Genomic DNA, 22,480 nt, shown 5'->3' with positions numbered 1-22,480 from the left:
CATGGAAAACTCTCAGCATAGCTCCTGGCATCTAATCACTATTCAATAATATTAACAAATTCCATTAAATGTGACTTGCCTCCAATCCCCCCGAATAAGCCAACACTGAAGCCTTGGCCAGTGCTCTTTCAGCGACACTCAGGCAGCTTCCAGTGATAATGGACATTAACCCGAGGAAAAGGAGCAACTGCATTTCAGGCACTGACTTCAAGACAAGCACTGTGCAGGGACATAATGAGGCTGAGTGGGGCTAGTAACCGCCTAAGGTCTAGGAAGTGGGGGATGGCATGTGGCAGCCACACTATGTGACCTCTAGTCCCACACCTTTGTTCTCAGAATCATCAGGCAGGCTTGTTAAAATCCAGATGCCAGGCCCGTCTCCCAGAGGTTTTGATTCAGCAAGCCTAAAAATTTGCATTTCTAACAAATTCCCAAGTGATGTCAATGCCAGTCCAGGGAGATCACATCTAGGGAGCTTGGTCTACACAGAGCTGTCTTCTGCTCTGTGATTCACTGTGATGAGAGGGATGGTGCTCTAACATCTGCATAAACTCTGCCACCTCTCAGGCTGCCACGAGCCCCAGGGCTGCCATGAGGCACGCTCAGGAAATCTTTTGGTGAAGCACTTCAGGGCCTCATGACACACTAACCACAGCCTTGTCAGGAGGCAGGTATTTCAGAGCCAACACTCCCAGCTGAGTGTTCCTTTTTATTTATTTTTTAAAATAGATTTTCATTGATTTCAGAGAGGAACAGAGGAGAGAGAGATAGAAACATCAATGATGAGAGAGAATCATTGATCAGCTGCCTCCTGCATGCCCCCTACTGGGGATCTAGCCTGCAATTCAGGCATGTGCCCTGACCAGGAATCGAACCGTGACCTCCAGGTTCATAGGCAACACTCAACCACTGAGCCACACGGCCGGGCTTGAGTGTTTTATTTTTTATTCACTTGACAGAAAACATACATTAGATCCTAGAAAACACCATGCTACAGGTTTAACGAGTTGCCACTGCACAAAAGAGCTCTTCTGGGCTCTGAGGACGCCGCGTGGCCGAGGACAGCTCACCAAAGAGAAGGAGAAGAATCCTGCCCCGAAGAAGAAGCTGGCTGCCAGGCTTCCCGGGAGCCCATCCCACAGCCGTACGGAGCCGTGACGTTCACACACACGCTGGACAGCATCACAACAGCGGTCGTGTTGGGAGGAAGGGGTCTCCTGAACTAGAAGATGGCCTTAAAACCAGGGTGTCCAGACAATCTATACACATTACAAACATATAAATTAACAGGTTCATATGTATACAAAATTCTTGAAAGGGGACTTAATTTCATTCTATGGCATGCCAGGTATTTATCAGAACCTTGAAAACAGGTGGTTTTCAATGGAGCCGGTATTAAAAATAAAAGGTATTTATACATGGGCCCTGCTCCTCTCGTGTGCACCATGGAATCCTCTGGTGTTGTCAGGGCCTCTGGGCAACCTCAGCACCCCCACAGGTAACCCATCTGCACTCTGCATCTTCCGAGAGAGCAGGGGACTCGCTCTGGGGCTCTTCTCCTGTGTCCCCATCTCAGCTTGGCGGCGCCTCCGAACCCAGGGGCTGCCAGAGGGAGTGATGCTGCTGTCGGAGGAATAATCCATGCACTTGCGAAGGATCTCTGGACTGGTGCTACAGTTCAGCCTACCTTCCTCGGCCAGTGGGGATTTTCTGGAAACGCCTCTGCGTTGAGCCAAGGGGCTGCTCCAAGGACTTGAGCACGGAGAGGCATTTGGACTCAGAAAGAGATTCTGGTGGCCAGAAGGGCTGAGTTTATTGGTGACCACATGCCGCCGGCCAGCCATAGGGGACGTGGGATTGCTCTCGGGGTCGGAGGAGCTGTTAGCAGAAGACTCGTCACCCATGTATTGAAGCTCCTCAACTCTCTTGTTCGGGGACTTGTTCAAGTGGATGCTCGCAGTGGGCTCCTCATCGTGGGTCTTGTCTTTGGGAGGTTTCTTTTTGGGTGGCTTCATACCAATTAGAACAGCTTTCATGTTCTCTTTGCCCTGAGATTCCGTGATCATAAACTCATGGGCTTTGATGGCGGCTTCCACCTCCTCGAACTCCACAATGGCACATTCTTGGGTCCCCACCTGGCTGTACCGGCTGCTAATTCTCCGAATGTCAGGGGGCAGCTCTCTCCCAGGTTTGAGGATCCGCACTGATGAAATGACGCCAAAGGTCCCAAAGAGCTTGAGTAGGTGTTCCATCACCTTCTCTTGTACCCTCCCATTCTTCTGCGGGGCGCCCAGGGCCCACAGCTTAGGGGACAGGTAGAGATCATAGACCAGGAGCATCTTGCTGGGGAGGTTCTCATTGGGGAAGAGAGGGACAGGGGTGGTCCTCCTCACCTTCCGGTGGTCCTCATTCAACTCTAGGGTCACCGAGTACTTGAGGGCATGTGCTGTGGTTCTCCAGTCCCGTGTAAGGTGTTTCACCTGAAGGACACAGAGCAAATCTGAAATGGCACCCAATGTCCTGGTCTACCTTGTGTCCTCTGTACTCTCCCGCCCACCTTTCCTATTCCCAAGGACTGGTATCTACAACCATACCAGTGTGAGCAGGCACTCAAAAATCTAGTGAATGAATGAATGAACAAACACACTTTGCAGAATTTCAAACGAGGCAGCACAGTTTAGAGCAGTGCTGTCCAAAAGAACTTGTCATGCTGATGGAAATATTCTATCTATTCTGAACAAATTTAGAGATTAAACCTGCAGGCTCTGGACCAAGGCTGTTGGATGCACAAATGCAAGGCTCACCTCTAACTGGCAGTGAGACCTAAAAAGTTATTCAACCTCCCAGTGCCTCAAATTCCTCATTTGTGAAATGGGGATGTTAATATGCCTACCTCATAGAGTCAGTCTGAGGATTAAATGAATAAATACAGGGTGTCCCCCCAAAAATGTATATGCACTTTGAATGATTATAAAATCGGTGTTTATTAGCACGCAGTTCATTTTCAAAATTTAAAAGAATCTACAGAAATGAATCATTTGTTTTGCCAATGCTTGTTTTCAAACTGATGACCTTTCTGAAGTTGTATATCTGCATTTATGCCTTTGCTACAAAGGAGGTTCCAAAAAATGTTTCATATTTCACTGCAATATCTCCTGGAAATAATCTGAGCTGTTTCAACTTGGAATTAAATGCAACTTGGGCCTCATGAAGAATGATTCAATAGAGCCCCTCCTCACAGTGGAAAGTGTGGGTATCAATGTTGCAGTATGTGAAAGCTATATTTATATGGTAAAACAGTAATTTTCAAGAGGCCCACTTTCAGTGAGGGAATTCCAGGAAGAATGAGTCATCCTGAAGAAATGGTGGAGATGGGTGGGGTGGGCGGCCTGATCCAGGAATGGTGAGATCCTCTGAGGCCAGGCCAGAGCAAGCTGCTCTGCAGAGGAACCAAAGCAGGAACTTCCCAGGGCTCAAGAAGGAGGCCTCCCTCACAGGGCAGCACTGGGAGGACCTTGGCAGAGCTCTCAAGCGCACAGGCAGGCTCCTGGAAAGAGGACACTTCCACTCTAGCCTGTGGCCTCCAGATGAAATAACCGGATTTGTGCTTAGGGTGTGGGAACCACAAGTCACCTACACACAGACAATGGGGCTGATCACTGTGACCCAGGCTAAGGGCAGAGAGAAGTGGGTCCAGGGAAAGCGTTGGACTGGCGGTGAGTGGATGTAATGAGGGATCCAGAAAGGGTGAAGATGATGACCGCAGGTCAGTGCCAGGTTGTGGGAGAGCCAAACAGTGGTCCTTTTGAGGGTAGAACATGGGGAGCCTTCTCCAAAACAGGCCAGGGAGGGAGACTCTGGAGAGGACAGTCTACTGCCTAAGCCCGGAGCCTGAGCGGACGGTGCCCGGAGGAGGCCAGTGCTGCCTTGCTCAAAGGGCTGGAGAAGTGGCCGCTGGCCACAGCCAGTGGAGAGAAGAGCAGGTTCTGGCAAGCACTCCTCCAGAGCCGGGAGCAAGGTCCATGAGAATCTCAGTCTGAGCGTCCCAGGCCTGTGTCTGAGCTTTTAGGAGTGGCCAGGCACCTAAGAAGAGGAACCAGGGAGCTGCGGGCTTTGTGCAATTACGGAAAGAACTTTGTGAGATTTTAAAACGCTGTAATTTCCTTGTTTGTTACCTTTGTCGTATAGGTTTGCTATTATGATTAGCAGGAAACCCTGTCAAAGGAAAAAGGTCTTTGCTCTCATTTTGGAGGTATGGGGGAGACTGTGTCCACTCTGCGGCAGGTTTTCAACAGAGAAGACACCTCCTAAATAGATACATAAATGGCAAGTTAAAAAGGAGAGAAAATCAGGATGACTCTTAGGGCGTCTGGGGAGGAAAAAAGAAATGTATAGGATGATTCCACTGGCTGCTGCATTTTGGGGCTCCCGACACTCTGCATGTGAAGGCTTGCTCACTGTTCTCTGCACATGTGTGATATTGTGATTTATAATAAGAAATATATGTATTTGGTCTTCATTTCCATTCCTGGCACTGAGCTCCTGAATCCTTTTGCCAAGTCCTGGGGATCAGAGCACTCGAGGCATCTTTTGTTCTAATGAGGTGACCCTGGGTGGGCGCCCAAAGTTCCTGGATGGGGCTGGTCACCAGAAAGACTGAGTCATAATTAGAAGCTTAGAACTTTCAGGCCTCTGCCCCATCCTCTGCTAGGGGAGAAAGGGTGGAAATGAAGTTAATAATGATCACTTTTATGTGAGGAAGCCTCCAAAAAAATCCCAATAGTAGGGGATTTGGAGAGCTTCCAGGTGGGTGAACACATCTGCTTACATGGAGGGTGGTGCACCCCGACTCCACCGGGACAGGCGCTCCGGCGCTCAGGACCCTCCCAGATCCCATCCCTGTATCTCTTCACCGGGTTATTCATCTGTATCCTTTGTTACGTCCAACTGGTAAATGTCAGTGTTTCCCCGAGTTCTGTGCGCTATTTTGGCAAATAATCGAATCCAAGGGGAGGAGGCCACAGGAACCTCTGATTTGTAGCCAAGTTGGACAGAAGTTGTGGGTAAGCTGGGGACCTACTACTTGTGACTGGCACCTGAAGTGGGGGTCAGTCTGTGGGACCAAGCCCTTAACCTCTGGGATCCAATGCCATCTCGAGGTAGACAGCGTCAGAACTGAGGAGAAGTGAGGACCCTCAGCTGTGTCACAGAAATGCTCGGTGTGGGAACCCTCCCCTCACTTCTACGGAAGTGTGAGTGTGGGAACAGTGTGGCAGCAAAGGAGGTACACAGGAGGAGAGTAGGTTTTTCCGTTGTAACATGAAATGCCCCTTCCCCTCTCCTGTATGTTGAAAACTCCTACTCATTCTCCAAGATCCAACTTTAATGTCGCCACTTCTGGGAAGACTTCCCAATTCTCCAGTCGGGATTAGTTGCTCTAAGCAACTCACCACCAACAGTGCTTGCTTTCATGGTGCTGTCTAAGGTCATATCGTAGCCCTTCACTGGTCTCTCTCCCCTTCACTGGACTTTGCAAAGGCAAGGGAATGCCAAATTCACCTTGTATAGCCTGTGTCTAACACAGGACTCAGCATACGGGATGAGTATGCTTGATGAATGAATAAAACAAAGAGAACAACAGAAGAGGGCAGAGCATACCAGGACCTGAGGCAGAGAAGCAGTCTGGGAGAAAAGCTGTCCTAGGTGCTTCCTGACAACTTGGCCAGGACCTACTCATTACACATTTCATTATACAACAGTCAGCGTAGTGCTTTTCCATTCTAGTAAACACACTTCCCTCAAGGGAGACAGAATTCCGAGGCCAACTAATCCGTCAGCTCTTCGAGAAGCAGGCAAACACGGTCCACTTGCTGGATGTGTACACAGCAGGGACATGCGGTCTGCGGCCCAGACGGCAGCAACAGGCAGATTTCCCACATCTCCATCTACAGATGAGGGTGGCATTGCATACAAAGGCGGCTGGAATCTTGGAGAAGGGCTTATCTCCCAGAATTCTGACCACTCTTTCCTCCTTTTATTTATTCAACTATACAAATGAAAAGCTTGAATTGCATATAATTTTAGGCCTGGTAGGTGTCTCAAAAGGCCATTGCTGAGATCTGTCCCCAAACCCAGGACCCTTTTCATGTGTGGGACAATCCCAAATCCCGCCTCTTGATCATTTTTCTCTTTTTTCAGGCCTCAGAGGAAGTAAAAAATTACTAGTCATTATGTTTGAAAAGGGCAAAAAATATTTTGACCCATAACCCCAAACAGCCTTGGAACCCTTGGGGCAGCTCTGACAATGAGGCTCACCTTTTTGAAGGATGTGAGTAGCTTAACACTCACATATCCCAACTTGTTCCTCCTCACGTGCTTTAGCAGGAAGGCATCCTTTTCCAAGTTTTCATCAGAAAAGTAGAATTCGATCTGATCCACCAGTTTCCTGATTAACTCTTCGTCTGGAGGCTTCCACTCCTGCTCCAGGTCCTCATGCTCATTCTCGCCCCCACTTGTTGTGGCGCCACTGAGACCAGAAGGAGAGACTGGGTATTATGAGCTGATTTGTCTCCCCCCACCCAGAATTCATATGTTGAAGTCCCAACATTCCCAGGTCAGAATGTGACCTTATTTGGAAAGTCTTACAGATGTCATTAGTTGAAGATGAGGCCATATCAGGGCAGGAAGGTCCCTAATCCAGTATGACTCGTCTTTAAAAGGGGAATCCGGACACACAGAGAGAATGCTGTGTGAAGATGAAGGCAGGGATGGGGAAAGGGGAGCATGCAGAAGTCAAGGAACATCAAAGACTGCCTAAAAAATGCCTAGGCCAGACCCTTCCATAGCACCTTGAGAGGGAGCATGCCCCCACTGACACCTTGATTTCAGACTTCTGGCCTCCAGAACTGAGAGGCAATGATTTTCTGTTGTTCTAGGACAGTGATGGCGAACCTATGACACATGTGTCAGAGGTGACACGTGAGCTCATTTTTTTGGTTGATTTTTCTTTGTTAAATGGCATTTAAATATATAAAATAAATATCAAAAATATAAATCTTTGTTTTACTATGGTCGCAAATATCAAAAAATTTCTATATGTGACACAGCACCAGAGTTAAGTTAGGTTTTTTCAAAATGCTGACACGCCGAGCTCAAAAGGTTCGCCATCACCGTTCTAGGCCCTCCAATTTGTGGTGCTTTGTTACAACAGCCCTCAGAAATTGCGCTGGGCCATACCTGAATTGGGCTCCACAGAGGGGGTGATCACATGGCCACAGGGGGTAGGTTTTGCTTCCAAAAAGCTAAGAAATCATGCTTTTGTTTTTAACAAAGAGGGGGGACCATTAATACAACAACACCCTCTACTAATATTTATGTGCTGCTCTGTTACCCGATGCTTTTCACAACACACTCCTTATCCTTCCCTCCCCACCTCCACCCTGCAAATCCTGATTTCCAGAAGATAGTCTGGCAAAGTGACTAACAGTCCCAGTTCTAGAGTTACACAGCCTGGGTTTGAACCCTGACACCACCATTTATTAACTGAGTCAAACTGGGCAGGAGCTCCACTGCCACACCTCGGTGCCATTTCTGTAAACTGGGAGTCATGATAGGATTATTGTGAAGGTTAGATGAATTAAGACATCCCATATCAGTGAACGACAGATACAGCCATTTGCTCATTCATAAGAGGCAGACCTAGGATCCAAACTCAAACTGTGTCTCCAAAGCCAGCACACACAATATTTTCCAGGTTTCGTTGGGACCCTGCCCTGGAATCTGAAACAATCCCACTCACCGGGGGCTTAAATGAAACCCACACCCGCAGCAGCTCCACCTGGATGACTTCCCCTCCTGAGAATAGAACATGAGAACAAGCCAAGGAAATCCTGGGCAAAGCTTCTTCAGGATGGTCAACCTTTCACAAAGAAGTTATAAAAACTTCAAAGCCATAAATATTTAGGGAATGTGTGATTATCCAAATCATAGTGGATATCATCATTAAAAGTTATCAAAGGTGAGTTATCATTTGTATATATATTACCAAATTAAATTATGCATTATACAAATACTACATATACTCCACAATAAAAAGGATTAGTTAAAAATTACTTCCAGAAAAAAATACAGCTGCTTTCCTATTGTGGTAGCTTTATGTCCAAGAGCATGAACACCCGGCCCACAGCTTCCGTTACCATGTTCTAAGCAGGGAGAACAACTACTGGTACAGACACACACGCTTAGTCCACCGAAAGCACCAGCGTGCTTCTGCTCTGCTGGGAGAATGTGTTCACAGCAGCATTATTCACAATAGCCGAAAGATGGAAGCAACTCAAAGTCCATTGATGGATAAATGGGCAAACAAGATGTGGTATGTACATACAGTGAAATAGATTTCATCCTCAAAAAGAAAATTCTGACACATACTATAACATGGATGAACCCTGAGGACATTATTCGAAGTGAAATAAGCCAGTCACAAAAGGACAAATCCTGTATGATTCCATTTATATGAGGTCCCTAGAATAATCAAATTCACAGAGACAGAAAGTAGAGTGGTGGGTAAAAGGAACTGGGGCAGGGTGAATGGGGAGTTATTGTTTAATGGATAGAGTTTCAAGTGGGAAAGAAAAACATTCTGGAGCAGGAAGGTGGTGTTGGTTGCACAACAATGTGAGTGTACTTAATGCCACTTAAAGGGTTAAGATGATAAATTATATGTGTATTTTACCACAATTAAATTTTTTTAAAAACGGAGGCATTCAATAAAAAAAGTATGTATGTTTACATGCATATTATGTTTCCTTTACAAGGAAGCAAACAAGTAACATTTCCCTTGGGTCAGCATTAAACTCTTACTTGAAGTAATCAACCAATCCATCTCACAATTTTTCAAATTCAGAAATTAAAATTAGCATAAAATATAGGCATTGGTTGATTTTAAAAATGAAAAGGTTTTCTCATTTGCCTGCAGACAGTCTGGAAATTTTTAAAAAAAATACCTTCCTAATGTCCCAAGACAAATGTGTATGAAGAAAAGAAACGTGGAGACTAACTTTAAAAATATCTTTTTAAAAAGCCTTTTAAAAATGGAATGCTATACAAGGAAAAATATTAAAGCAACCCATGGGAATAACAGGTCAAATGCAATTTCAACATTAGATAGCTGACTATTTTAGAAGGCCTGTAAAACGTAGCTGTGGCAGACATAAATCTGACTTACCCAGCATCTACTAGCAAACTCTTCCCCACCTGGTTTTTTTTTTTTCTTTTACTAGAGAGATTATTAAAAACAAAACAAAACACTAAATACACATTTTCCCAGCTTCTCTTACAAGTAATAGCCATTTGTCACATTATAGTCAATAACACACAAATGAAAATGTTTGGCCCTGCCCCTTCCCCTTTTATCTGTTTTAAGTGTGTATGTGATGGTTAGAGCTTTAGCAGCTATTTTACTGCCATAAGGAAAAGGCCAAAGAATCAGCATGGGCCCTGGCCAGTTTGGCTTGGTGGATAGAGTGTCAGCCTGTGGACTGAAGGGTCCCAGGTTCAATTCTGGTCAAGGGCATGTACCTTGGTTGTGGGCACATCCCCAGTCAGGGGTATGCAGGAGGCAGCTGATCGATGTTTCTCTCTCATCGATGTCTCTAACTCTCTATCTCTCTCCCTTCCTCTCTGTAAAAAATCAATAAAATATATTTTTTAAAAAAAGAATCAGCTTGGTCTGATTTACTGCCGTTATTGAGTTGCTGAACCAATTCCTGTAACTACCTACCTGAAGATTTCTAATTACATGAGGAAGATAATATCCAATTTGTTTAATTCACTCGTTAGTTGTATTATCTATTACTTATAGCCAAATACTAGGGTAGTAATGCTACATTGAGGAAAGAGGTTTTCCAAACATGCCAGCGGGAAATGCAGTGTAACAATCAATGGAGTGAAAACGGAGAAGTGAGATGGACAGAACAAATTTTCACTTTATGAGAGAAAACATGTACCCTAAATAGTAGCTGAAACAGCAGGTTGAATATACCAGGTAAAATAATTACAAATGCATAGGAAATTCTAAGCCCAGCAGACAAGGATTACAATAAAAGCAGGGGATGAGGTAAGGTGTGTGACAATGATCAATGAAGAATTGTGGGTGGACTCAGGGGTATTAGAAGTCCAGTTAAGTCCTAACCAGAACCTTGATGCTATTATAAAAACTGTATTCTTAAACAAATAAAACATAAAGGCAGGAAGGCGATTAGTTTTTCAATTTCTCCAGTGCCCATTCTAGAGCCTCCTGTTCTTCCCAATGTCTGCCACGGGAAGACTTTATTTCCTGCCGATGATTTGTTTGGGGGCTTGAGGAAAAGAAGTTCATCCAATCAGACTTGCCCAAACCTCCCTTGTGTCCTGCCTTCCCACCCCCAAGCTTCCTCCGTGTCTAGACATCTACCAGAGGCCCCGTTTACCACCTCAGAAGCCTTTTCTCCATCCTGGTCCTCTTGCTCTGCTGCAGGATGGTGGATACTGCTGACCACCTTCTTCTAGAAACTATTCTCCCTGGGCTTATATGACTTGTTCTTTTCTGATGCTTCTCGTCCATTTAATTGCCCTTTCAGCCTCCTCTTTCTTCTCCCTTTTCTAAGCGGAGGTATTCCCTAAGGACCTCTCCTTGACTTTTTATCTCCTGACAGCCTCACTTCTGCCCCTGGTTAGCTCATTCAATTCAACTCTGCCTTCCTCCCCCACCTCTGTCCTTCTCTCACTCCTGAGCTCCAGTCCTACCTGCCTGCCTGCCATTCCACTTAGATACCCTGATACTGCATCCAATTCATTATGTCCGGTTCTGCAGAACTCGTCCTCAGGTAGGATTGACACCTGAGCCTACCAAGAGACATTCTATCTGGGAAGCTCAACTTCCTTTCAGCCTCACAGTAAACAATCCATAATGTGTTCGGGGTAACTCTGCATCAGTTATTTGCACCCAATGAGCAAGCAAGCAGGTAGGCAGAGATTTTGAACAGGCGGGCAGAGCTGGGGAGGTGCGTACAACCCATATTCGAGTGCAGAGGTGAGCTTCTTGCCAACAGGGGACCCCTCCCGCTGCATGGGTGCTTTAGCAGCAACGTGTCTCTCCAAAGGGGACTGTTGGAAGAATCAGAGAGCCTGTTTTATACCTGGGAGCATGCTACTGTTTCCTGGTTCACACAAAAAAGATCCTGAATCCTTTACGAACATTTAAAAAGTTTATATCCTTTAAATATTAATATTGGCAACTTGTTGTCAATTACAGCAGCCCCGTAAAAACCTTATATCGTCTCTCCCAAACTGCCTCACCAACTACTTTGCCTAGTCATTCTTCTCTGCACTTGGGCTCAAAACCTAAAATGTCTCTTTTGCCCACATCAAGTCAGTTGTCAAGTATTGGTTTTATTCTGCCGCATCTCCCACCTGTTCTCTTTTCTTTCTTTTTTAAAAAAAATATATTTTATTGATTTTTTACAGAGAGGAAGGGAGAGGGATAGAGAGTTAGAAACATCGATCAGCTGCCTCCTGTACACCTCCTACTGGGGATATGCCCACAACCAAGGTACACGCCCTTGGCCAGAATTGAACCTGGGACCTTTCAGTCTGCAGGCTGATGCTCTATCCACTAAGCCAAACCGGTTAGGGCCCACCTGTTCTCTTTTCCATTCCAACTATCCTCATTACTTTCCCCTTGAAGACTATTAATAGCTCATCAAAAATGAATCTTAAAAATTCAGTAAAACTAAAATAAAATACTAGAGATTTTATTTTAGCAACACTTTCCTGCCAATTTCTTCTCACTAGAAGCAACCTCTCTTTATTTGATCATTTAGTTCTTATGAGAATTTTCTTATAATTCTACAAAATATGCTCATAGCTCTACTTTTCACTTGTCAATTACAGACATTCTCTACTCGTGTCCTATTATATAAGATGAGGATTTGGGGTTGCTCACCTCTCAAAGCCTCTTATTCCAATTTAAATTTTTTTTTTGCCCTAGCCAGTTTGGCTGATTGGCTCAGTGGACAGAGCATTGGCCTGCGGACTGAAAGGTCCTGGGTTAGATTCCAGTCAAGGGCACGTACCACAGCCTCAGCCCTGGTCAGGATGCATGCAGGAGGGAGGCAACCAATCGATGTGTTTCTCTCACATTGATATTTCTCTCTGTCTTTCCCTACTTTCCACTCTCTCTAAAAATCAAGGGAAAAATATTCTCAGGTGAGGATTAAAAATATATATTAAAAAATTTTATATTCTTTTTGTCTTTTTGTGTTTTTAAATAATGCACTTAAATTCTGTTTCTTACTCTATCAACATTAAATAATATTTCTCAATTCCTCACTACACATGATATGCATATTATTACCCTACCTTTTCTTTCACTTCTCCTTCCATTTCCAAACATCCAAATTTTATCAGATATACCTTTACTTCATTTTATAATGGTTCATAACATTTGCATTCTAATTTGTAATTAATTTTCCGTGTTTTGTCTAAAGACAGTAAAAGTTAATCAGTAATATCTATTTTTATGAGTATTGTTCACTGCAGGTTGAAGGCATTTGCTAAGGTTACATTTGTTTTTTAAAGGCCTGTTAGTTGACTGACCATCTGGATTGGTCCTCTAGGTCTGTTTTCTCTCATATTGTGTCTTTGCCTTTGTCTTTGATTTACATGGTAAGAGATTTCCTTGACATTATCTTCCAACCTCTCCTAGTGAATTTTTCAATTTTAGTAATTATTTATTTATTCTCTAAGAACTCCTCTATGTTTTCAGATTGTACCTTTTTAAGAGCATCTTGTTCTTGTTTTGTGGATGCAATATTTTAAATTCTCTCTCAGGGTACTAACTGTAGTACACATTTTTTAGTCTTTTTTTTTTCCCAACAGTGTCACCTCTGTGTCCTCTGAGGTCAGTTTTTCTATTTAACTTTCATGTAATTGATTTTCTTCATGTGATTGGTAAACAATTCATCTTTTTCTTTATAAACATTTAAAAAATAAACTTATTTCAGAATAGTTTTTAGATTTATAGAAAAATTGTGAAAATAGTACAGAGAGTTCTCATAAACCCCACACCAGGCTTCTTTTTCTATTATTAACAGCTTACATTCATAATATACTAATGAATATTGATGCATTATTATTAGCTAAAGTCCACACTTTATTCGGATTTTCTTAGTTTTTTACCTAATATCCTTTTTCTGTTGCAGGATCCCATCCAGGATGTCATATTGCATTTAGTCATCATGTTTCACTAGGCTCCCCTTGGCTGTGACAGTTTCTCAGACTTTCCTTGTTTTTGCTGACAAGTTGACAGTGTTGACAGCATTCCGGTGTCTTGTAGAATGTCTCTCTTTATGATTTATCTGATATTTTTCTCATGATTAGACTGAAGCTATGGGGTTCTAGGAGGACCACAGAAGTAAATTTCCATTCTCATCACATCATATCAAGGCTACATACTATCAATATGACTACTCACTGTGGACGCTGACCCTGGTCATCTGGCTGAGGTAGTTTGTCTCCATCGTAAAGTGACTCCTTTCCCTCCCTTCCCATACTGTTCACATTGGAAGGTAGTCACTGCATACAGCCCACACGTAAGGAATGGGGAGTTAGACTCCAAGGCTATTCCTTTTGAAGAATGAAGGTCTGGATAGCTTTTTATTGGTGGGTCATGTGGGTTCCCTCTAGAGCTGTACACTCCTGTTGGTTTTCTTCTTAGGTGGCTCACGCCAATTGGCAGGCTTCACTTTAGGGAGAACAGGCAGGGAATCATGACGTAAAGGCTTATGTGGAGAAGGCTTTACATTGTAGATACTGGCTCTACCTTAGCAGCCCTAGATCACCAGTTAGTTCATTTAGTTCCTTTAGAAAATAATCTCTTTTCCTCCCTTGAAAGTAAATGGTATGCTGTCTGCTACTTTTCAATGTCAGGCAGAGAGACTGGAAATTGTTCTAAAGGAAGAATTTGAATTACTTCTCAGATATTAGCAATGTATAATGCTAATTATAAACAATTATAAACATTGTAGCAATGTTTCACGCTTGTATCCTTTCCAGGCTCCTGTCTTCCCATCTCCTGCGACCCCCCTCTGGCCCCCTGCCCGACTCCAGTTGCATTTCAGGTTAAGCCTCTTCCACTCTGTGCCTTATCACATGTTTTGAAGAACAGCCATGTCATTGCTCTAATGATGATGTTAACAAAACAACGTTTTCTATTTCATATTAAATAAAACCTAAGTCCATAGCTCTATATTCACATTCACTTAGAATCTGGCTGTGTAACTGGCTTCCAAACTTATTTCAACCTATCCCTTTCAGATCCTTTGCTCCAAGCAATTAAAGACTTATAGTTCCTGCCCTGGCCTGGTGGAAGGCTGGTTGGAGTGTCATTGGTACACCAAAAGGTTTCAGGTTTGATTTCCAGTCAGGATACATACCTAGGTTGTGGGTTTGATCCTTGGTCAGGCACATACAGGAGGTAATTGATCGATGCTTCTCTCTCTCTCTTCCCCTCTCTCTAAAATCAATAGAACATTTAAAAAAAGACTTATAGTTCCACCCAGCCAACATGGCTCAGTGATTGAGTGTCCATCTATGAACCAGGAGGTCACAGTTCGATTCCTGGTCAGGGCACATGCCCAGGTTGCGGGCTTGATCCCCAGTGTGGGGTGTGCAGAAGGCAGCCGACCAATGATTCTCTCTCATCATTGATGTTTCTATCTCTCTCTCTCCCTCTCTCTTCCTCTCTGAAATCAATAAAAATATATTTTGAGAAAACTAAAAAAAAGACTTACAGTTCCTTATAAGGGTCCCAAGGTTTCTGAACTCGAGGCCTTTGAGCATACTGTTCCCATCTCCTTGAATGTTTTGCCCCATCTCTCAAGTATAAATCCTAGCTAGACATCAAGGTTCATCTCAAATGCAATTCTCCCAAGAAGGAAGTCATGTGAGCTTTCAACTAACACCTATCTATACTTGTATTGGAACTACTTGGGTGCACTTCTTTTTAATGCCCTGAACTCAAAGTGCCTGGAGAGCAGGGTTCATATTGGGTTCTTTCATTCTAGCATCAACCAAGAGCCTTGCACATAGTAGGAAATTAAAAAGTACCACCAATATAAAGTGAATCATTTCTGTAAGGGCAAATCATGCCTATCAGGATTCTTTGAGACAGAAAGTATAAATATGGTTACTGGTGAATATCTTTAGTGCCCTTTCTTTTTTAAAAATATATTTTTTATGGATTTCAGAGAGAAAGGGAGAGGTAGAAGGAGAGCGAAAGGGAGGGGGAGAGGGAGAGGGAGATGGAGAGGGAGAGGGAGAGGGAAAGGGAGAGGGAGAGGGAGAGGGAGAGAAACATCAATGATGGAAGAGAATCATTGATAGGCTGCCTCCTACACACCCCACACTGGGGACTGAGCCCTGGGCATGTGCCCTGACTGGAAATTGAACCATAACCTCCTGGTTTATAGGCTGATGTTCAATCCCTGAGCCCATCAGCTGGGCTTGTTAGTGGCCTTTCAAGAGAACTTTGAAAAAGATTTAAGTTTTATGTTTACATTATTGTTCATTTTAAATAAAGCATTGTACATTGGGAATGGTGATAAGTTCTAATAAAGCCTGCTAGAAATAGAAGCATAGTGTAGAAATAGGGGCCACATTTCAAAACAGAGGACTGGGCTCCACAGGCCAGTGTTGAAGTATTTATCATATTTGCAAATAATTTGGAGAAACAAATACAGCATAAAATATCCAAGGCTTTTCTCATAAAGTCTCAAGCTAATTTGGATATGTTAATTGAGTGGTTAATCCATGAAACTTTACAGAAGGAAAATGTCCAATCTAAAATGGTGGAGTAGTAAGCTCCTCACTGAGGCTCAACACAGGAAAGACCTCTTGGACTCATCTACCCTTGCAGATGGTCTGATATGTGCTTTGGCCGCCAAGGCCAGGACAATGCTGGACAGCAACAAGGACAATACTGAGAAAACATCGTTTATGAAAAGCACTAGGGTTTAGTTCCATCTGGGTGAAGTTTCTTTTGCTTTGTCTCTAGAAAAAGATAAGAATCTGAAAAAGTTCAAAAAGGCAACCAAATTGGTGATGCGATATGAAAACACGAGGGCAGACTCAGAAGACAAAGGTTCTTCTTGGAGACAGATGGAAGATACGCAAATTTGTTCAACTTCGGAAAAGGCACCTTGGGAACGATCCATTTTGGATGCCACTAGCAGAGGCCACATCGTGTTCTGTGTGCCCACGGCTCTGATACATTTATTAGAGATCATGACCTTCTTCTGACATGAGGTTTGGATATGTTCTCAGTGCCTGGGAAGAGAATAACTAGTGGATGTTTCTGCAGATCTAAATAATGATTTGTGATGAGGAGCAGAGGAACGAAGTACTTAGTTCCAGCCTGACCAGCCTGGCTCAGTGATTGTGCATCGACCTATGAACCAGAAGGTCACGGTTCGATTCCTGGTCAGGACACATGCCCGGGTTTCGGGCTTGATCCCCAGTGGGGTGAGGGGCGTGCAGGGGGAAGCCAATCAATGATTCTCTCTCATCATTGATGTTTCTCTCTCTCTCTCCCTCTCCCTTCCTATTTGAAATCAATAAAAACACATTTAAAAAAACACACAAAAAACCAAAGTACTTAGTTCCATGTCTGGCACACACTGGCATTGATAAATGGAGGCTTTCATTATCATCATCTAGAGCAAGGAAAGGATCACTTGAGCAATGTCCCTAAACATTATGGAGAGAAAGAAGCCTAGATGTTTCTGTTTGCTATATGAATACAGGTGTGCTCAGTGGCTTATTATTTGTACTAATATTTAGTATTATAATTTTAAATCATTTTATACATTGTAAGACAAAGCAAACAAATAAATAGGTTAATATTATTAGAAATCAAGAGTTCCAGTGTAAAATTAAAGGAAGTAAAGCAAAACCTTATAATATAAAATTAGAATTAGCAATATAAATTAAAAAAGAAAACATCTCCTAGCTCAGTCCATTGAAAGGACCTGGAAGCAGTGGTGCCCAATAGCAATTAGCACTCAAATCCAAGTCTTGGTTTCTAAGTACCTTTCTACTAGTATCCCATGACTGGAATAGGAAAAATATAAATTAAGTCTAGAATATCTAATATCAGAAAGTAAGTATTCAAAAAGGGGGAAATAATGAACCATTTCTGTTTGCCTCTTTAGGGGGAACTCCTGTTCAATCCCAGGTGATGACACAAAACTCTCTTTTACAGAAGAATGCAAATAAATGTTCTATAAAGGATAAAATTAGAAAATCACCAATTTGCCATCCCCAATGATGGCAAGGATCTGACTCCAGCAAGGATCATCAGTGCATGCTACAGCCATTAGGAGAAAGTGGTTGGAGAAAGAATATTCACAAGAAGTGCACCTATTACTTGTTAATTGCAATAGAGGGACCACCCTAACTAAGAGGTCAAATTTAGCATCACTAATGGTACATGCTGCCTAAGGAGATGCAATGAAAAGCCCATGGCATTGCTTATGAAGTGTTCTTGCCAAAATGTTTCATCTGAATCTAATCAAGCCTCTAGCCCTAACTTCTAGTTCACAGGAAACACACATGGCACAAAGGAGCAAGTTAAACTAGACCAATTCAAACTGTGAAACATTCAACAAGACATCTGGCCTCTTAGTTCCAAAATAGAAAAGGATTTTTTTAAAAGTGGTAATGTTCTAGATTAAAAGATTCTAAAGACACATAATAGGCAAGTGCCTCGACCTGGATGGGATTCTGGTGTAAAGGGGGAAAATACAGCTGTAAAACACAATATGGGGCAATTGGGGAAATCCTGACTATGAAACTTGACTATTAGATTATTTAGGGATTATATTAGGGAATTGTTAATTTTCTTTTTTTAAAAAAAAAGCTTTAAAAATATTTTTCTTGATTTCAGAGAGGAAGGGAGAGGGAAAGATAGAAATATCAATGATGAGAGAGAATCACTGATCAGCTGCTTCCTGCACTCCCCCTACTGGGGACTGAGCTGGCAACCCAGGCATGTGCCCCCAGTCAGAATCAAACCCAGGACCCTTCTTCAGTCCACAGGCCAATGCTCTATCCACTTAGCCAAAGAGGCTAGGGCAGGGAATTGTTAATTTTCGTAATTGCAATAATAATATTAGGAGAATATAGGAGACTGTCATTATTAAGCGCTACAAAATGAAGTATGTAGGGTATAAGTCTTATGTCCCAGATATTTGTAAATGCTTCAGGAGAAACCATACACATTATATGTCCATCAAATAAATGACAAAAATATTTCCAACTGTATTATTGTTTCACATTTTATGTCTGAAATTTAAAAAGTGATAATGAAAGGAAAAAAACTTTTTAGTGAACAAGATGTGAGAAGACTAATGACCATTTGGAGGTTACAAAGATTTTTCCATTTAACCCTTGTCCCTGGGTATAAGCCAGGTATTGGGTTAGGTACCGGAGATACGGAGAGGACTCGGGCAAGATCACTGCCTTCAAGGATCTCACTATGTAGTGGAGGAGAAACACATATACTTCAACCCCATAGAGTGACTTTGATCTCAGAGACATGATTCATTCGACAAATATTTAAAAAATACTCACTACATGCCAGGTGCAGCGAACAGGGCAAGCATGGTCCCTGAATTCACGGAGCTCATATTCTGTTGAGGGATATGGAACTCTAGAATTATAACTGTGGGTAAGTGCTCGGGCTAAAATGGACAGAGGGCTACAGCAACGCAAAGGGGAGGAAACAAATTCAGTTTTGGGGTCGGGATGGGGAAGAGGCAGTAAAGCCTTCGGGCTGACTAGAAGTCATCCATCAGAGGGACCTAGAGGCGTGACTACAAAGGCATATAGACACAAACTGCACGCTGTGTTCAGGGACCTAGAGGGGATCGGGCCTGTGGGAGCATGAATTGCTAGGGCAGGCAGGAGAGGAAGCAATGGGCTGTGGGATGATGTGGGTGGGTGCCACATCTCATCGGGCACATTCAGAAACCTGGGCTGCCTCTAGCAGGCCCTGGGACCCCAGAGTGTTCTCTCAGGGTGGCAGCTTCTCCCGTGCCAGGCTGGGCCCAAATGAGGGACAGTGTGCATCCTGTCCTTGGCTGCATCCCCTTGTGCTCTGGATGTCTGCCTGCTGGGTTCTGTTGGCTGCACTACCCTGAAGAGCCCCAGGGATTTTCTGGGGTCAACTCTATGCCAGTGGGCAGCAGGAAATGCTTCTGACTGAATATTCTATCAGACTCAAGCCACTGGTGCTGGAGGGAAGGTGAGGAGGGTGGGGGCAAGAGGCCTACCAGTACTGAGGATGTGTTCTAGATCCCACAGGGGATCTTTCTGGGCCCCCAAAATAAGTAGGGCTTTCATCCGTGCTAATGGTACTGTCTTAGCCCCAGGATAGAGGACAGCTTTTTGCTAACCACAGGCAAAATAAATGTGAGAAGGATAAACCACTCGGGGCTATTATACATGACCTCTGCAATTATTTGACGAGGTGGCTGCCTTCTCCTCAGCACTGTGAGATCCAGTGACTGTGGAGTCATTATTTTTATACTCTTAATACTCAGCAGAGCTGAATGAATGAATCAGACTTTATAGTATGTAAAATGCTGAAATATCTACTATGTCATCTGCTGTGGCCCAGCTTTCCTCCTCGAATACCTCTGTCACCACTGGACTACCCTGAATCTCTGGGTCCTTAAATCCAGACTTTTCACTGGGAAAGAGTCAGCCAGTGGTGGGGGATGGCTTTGGTCCCAGTTTCCTTATGCCCTTGAGTTGACTATTTTTCCAATGAAGGAGATTTATGCCTGCCGCAGAATAATCCTGCAGAGCCCTGACAGCTAAAAGCATGTGCAAAGAGTCTCAGAAGAAGGCTCTTAATAAGCGCCTGTTGGCATTTCCCAGAATTTGCAAGTTCTGCCATTCTCTATTCTCATGTCTATGGATACTCCATACTGTCTCTCCTTTCAACAGCAGGAACAAAACCACAGTCCTAAAAGGCCCGGGCATTAGTTGGACACAAGAATAAGATCTCCAGTTGATGATAAAGTTCAGGGCCCAGAGGCACGGCTAGACAGGTGGCTTCTTGTGCCATACCAGCTCCAGGCTACCCACCACCCAGGAACCCAACGCCAAGGCAGCAAGAAGATGATGCAAGCATAGAAGACTATGCGAAAATGGGAATCCCCAGCAAGGGAGGATACAGGCAGCAAGCCCTGAACGGAATCAGCTCTCTACACCATGAAATCACCCCCCCTGGGATCCCACAGCAGCAAGTGTCCCCTGTGCCTGGCCCCACCCAGAGAGGGAAGCCATTTGGATTGATAAACAGACTGGGCAGTGAGGATTTGCTGGAATCCCTGGGGCAAGGGGTGGGGGAGGTGGGGGAAGTGGGGGGTGGGGGGTGTCAGCCGCTAGTCTAGGGTAAAGTCCGGGCTGAGCTGAGCTTTTTAGAAGCTCAGGGAAGGAGAGGACAGGGAGAGGATAGCCCAGTAAGGACCCCCTCCTGGGCCCCAGACCATGCCCACCGACAGGCCCCTCAGATCCCCGCCACCAGCCCTGGGAGGGAGGGAGCCTTGGTCGCGTTACAGAGCTGCAGACCCTGGCACAGGACTGCCACAGCCGTTCTGACACCATGCGACACCCGGAGCAGCATCCCTGCTGAGCGGTCGCCCCCGAATTCCCAGGTGCCGGACCGGGGGTCGGCAGCTCCCACTGGGCCCGGCACGCCGCCGCGCCTACCTGTGCCCGCGGCTCGGCTCCTCCTCGCTAGCGCTGCCCCAGCTCGGGCTGAGGTTCCGAGCCGGATGCCCCGCGCCCCGCGCCTCCGCGCCCTCCTCCTCGTCCTCCGGCTCCTCCGCGTCCTCGGCCTCCTGGATGGCAACGCGGATCTGCACCGCGGTCTCGGGCCCCGGCAGAGCCTCCTCGCCGGCCTGGGCCATGGCTCGCGGGCCGGTCGGCACTGCGGCGCCTCAAGGCCGAGCCAGCGCGGCTGCAGCGTCTGCGACCCAGGGGGCAGGGGCAGCGGCGGCCCGGGAGGCACGGGGGTCGCGGCGCCCCGCCCCGCGCTGCTGCCGCCACCGCCCCGGACGCAGGCGGAGAGCCAGCACGGGCGGGGCCGCGGAGGGAGAGGGCGACTTCCTCTGCTCTCCTCCCGCAGAGGCCTGTCCGGGAAGATGCCCCGGCCCCTAGCCTTCCAGTGCGCACCCGCGGCTCACCGCCCCGACCTGAGCCGAAGAGCTGGGCTCCGGGCTCCAGCCCGCTCCTTTCACAGCTGCCCAGGGCGGGGCGCAACACATCTGACTTCCCAGTTTGTAGATGTCTCTGGGGGTGGCAGGCACAGATAGCAGCTAAGGGCTTCGGTGCCTCCTGCGAGTCTCCCCCGCTGCCCTGACAATATGTCTGAAATCTCCACCGTTAGTTTTTTTTGGCATAGCCAACTAGACTGCGTCCTGCGAGGGCAGGGACTTGGTGCCTGGTTCTCAAAGGGAGGCCCCCAGACCAGCAGCACCAGCTTTACCTGGGAACTGGTTAGAGATGCAAGTTCTAACCGGCTCCAATCCAGACCCGAATCAGGATCTATGAGTCAGAACTTTTAACAAGCACTCTAAGTAATGCTGAAGTTGAGTTTGAAAAGCCACTGTCCTATATTACTTCTTAGAATATGTCCTCCACATAGTAAGTATTCAAGTATTTGTTGAATGAATACAGGGCGCTATTGAAATGCCTGCCACCTTTTCCACATTTAGCTTTAAATGAGTTCCATCTCAACCCTTCAAATATGACCCAGAGCCTAGGCCTAGAAATGAATAAACCCCAAAGCTGCTTTCTGGAAGCTCTTAACGTAGTGCCTTACACATAATTTATCATGTTGATCTGCCACACTAGGACTCCCAAAGAACAGAAGCCTAGACCAATACATTTTGATATATGGAATCAAGTCAGGAGAGGTTCAAGAAATGGGGTCTCTTGGAAAGCAGTGCCTTGTAAAAGAACTCATGTCTGGGCTGGTGTCAGGAGAGATCCAGGGGTTCAGGAAGAACAGCTCGTCTTTTTAAGGTTTGACTGGAATCTACGTCCCTTTCTTTGTGAGAGCTCTCTCTTGACAGAAGAGGCCTTAGGATGAGTAGCTGAAGGAAGAGCGGGGCGTTGGTGTTCTGTACCAGCACCGCTTACAGCCCAGGTTCTGAGATACTGGAAAGGCAAGAAGTGGAAAGGACCTTTTCCAAGCCACCTGTGCCTTTCTCTGGGGCTATAGGGCTTATAGAACCTCTCTACCCACGCAGCCCACTCCTGCGATGAGGATCAAGAAGAGGTTTGCATCCCCTTCCATGCCTCTAGGTCTGATAGCTTTAGTTCCTGAATTTTACAAAGCAATGCCTTTTTTTTTTTTTTATCTAAACCATCC

At 45.1% G+C, this 22,480-nt stretch overlaps 1 protein-coding gene across 1 annotated transcript; it reads right to left on the bottom strand.

Moving 5' to 3' along the window:
- Positions 1–888: 888 nt before the first annotated feature.
- Positions 889–21,103, bottom strand: LARP6 (La ribonucleoprotein 6, translational regulator). Its single transcript, XM_081085277.1, has 3 exons — positions 20,815–21,103; positions 6,316–6,526; positions 889–2,480 (listed from the first exon to the last, which is right to left on the bottom strand). The coding sequence occupies exons 1-3, from the start codon at positions 21,012–21,014 to the stop codon at positions 1,413–1,415; spliced, it is 1,479 nt and encodes a 492-aa protein (XP_080941403.1). The 5' UTR covers positions 21,015–21,103; the 3' UTR covers positions 889–1,412.
- Between the last annotated feature and the right edge of the window lie 1,377 nt (positions 21,104–22,480).

Source organism: Myotis nattereri (assembly GCF_964212035.1).
Source record: "Myotis nattereri genome assembly, chromosome: 1".
Taxonomy (NCBI): domain Eukaryota; kingdom Metazoa; phylum Chordata; class Mammalia; order Chiroptera; family Vespertilionidae; genus Myotis; species Myotis nattereri.
Note: the sequence above shows the minus strand (reverse complement) of the source record. Positions and strands in the feature narration are given on the sequence as shown.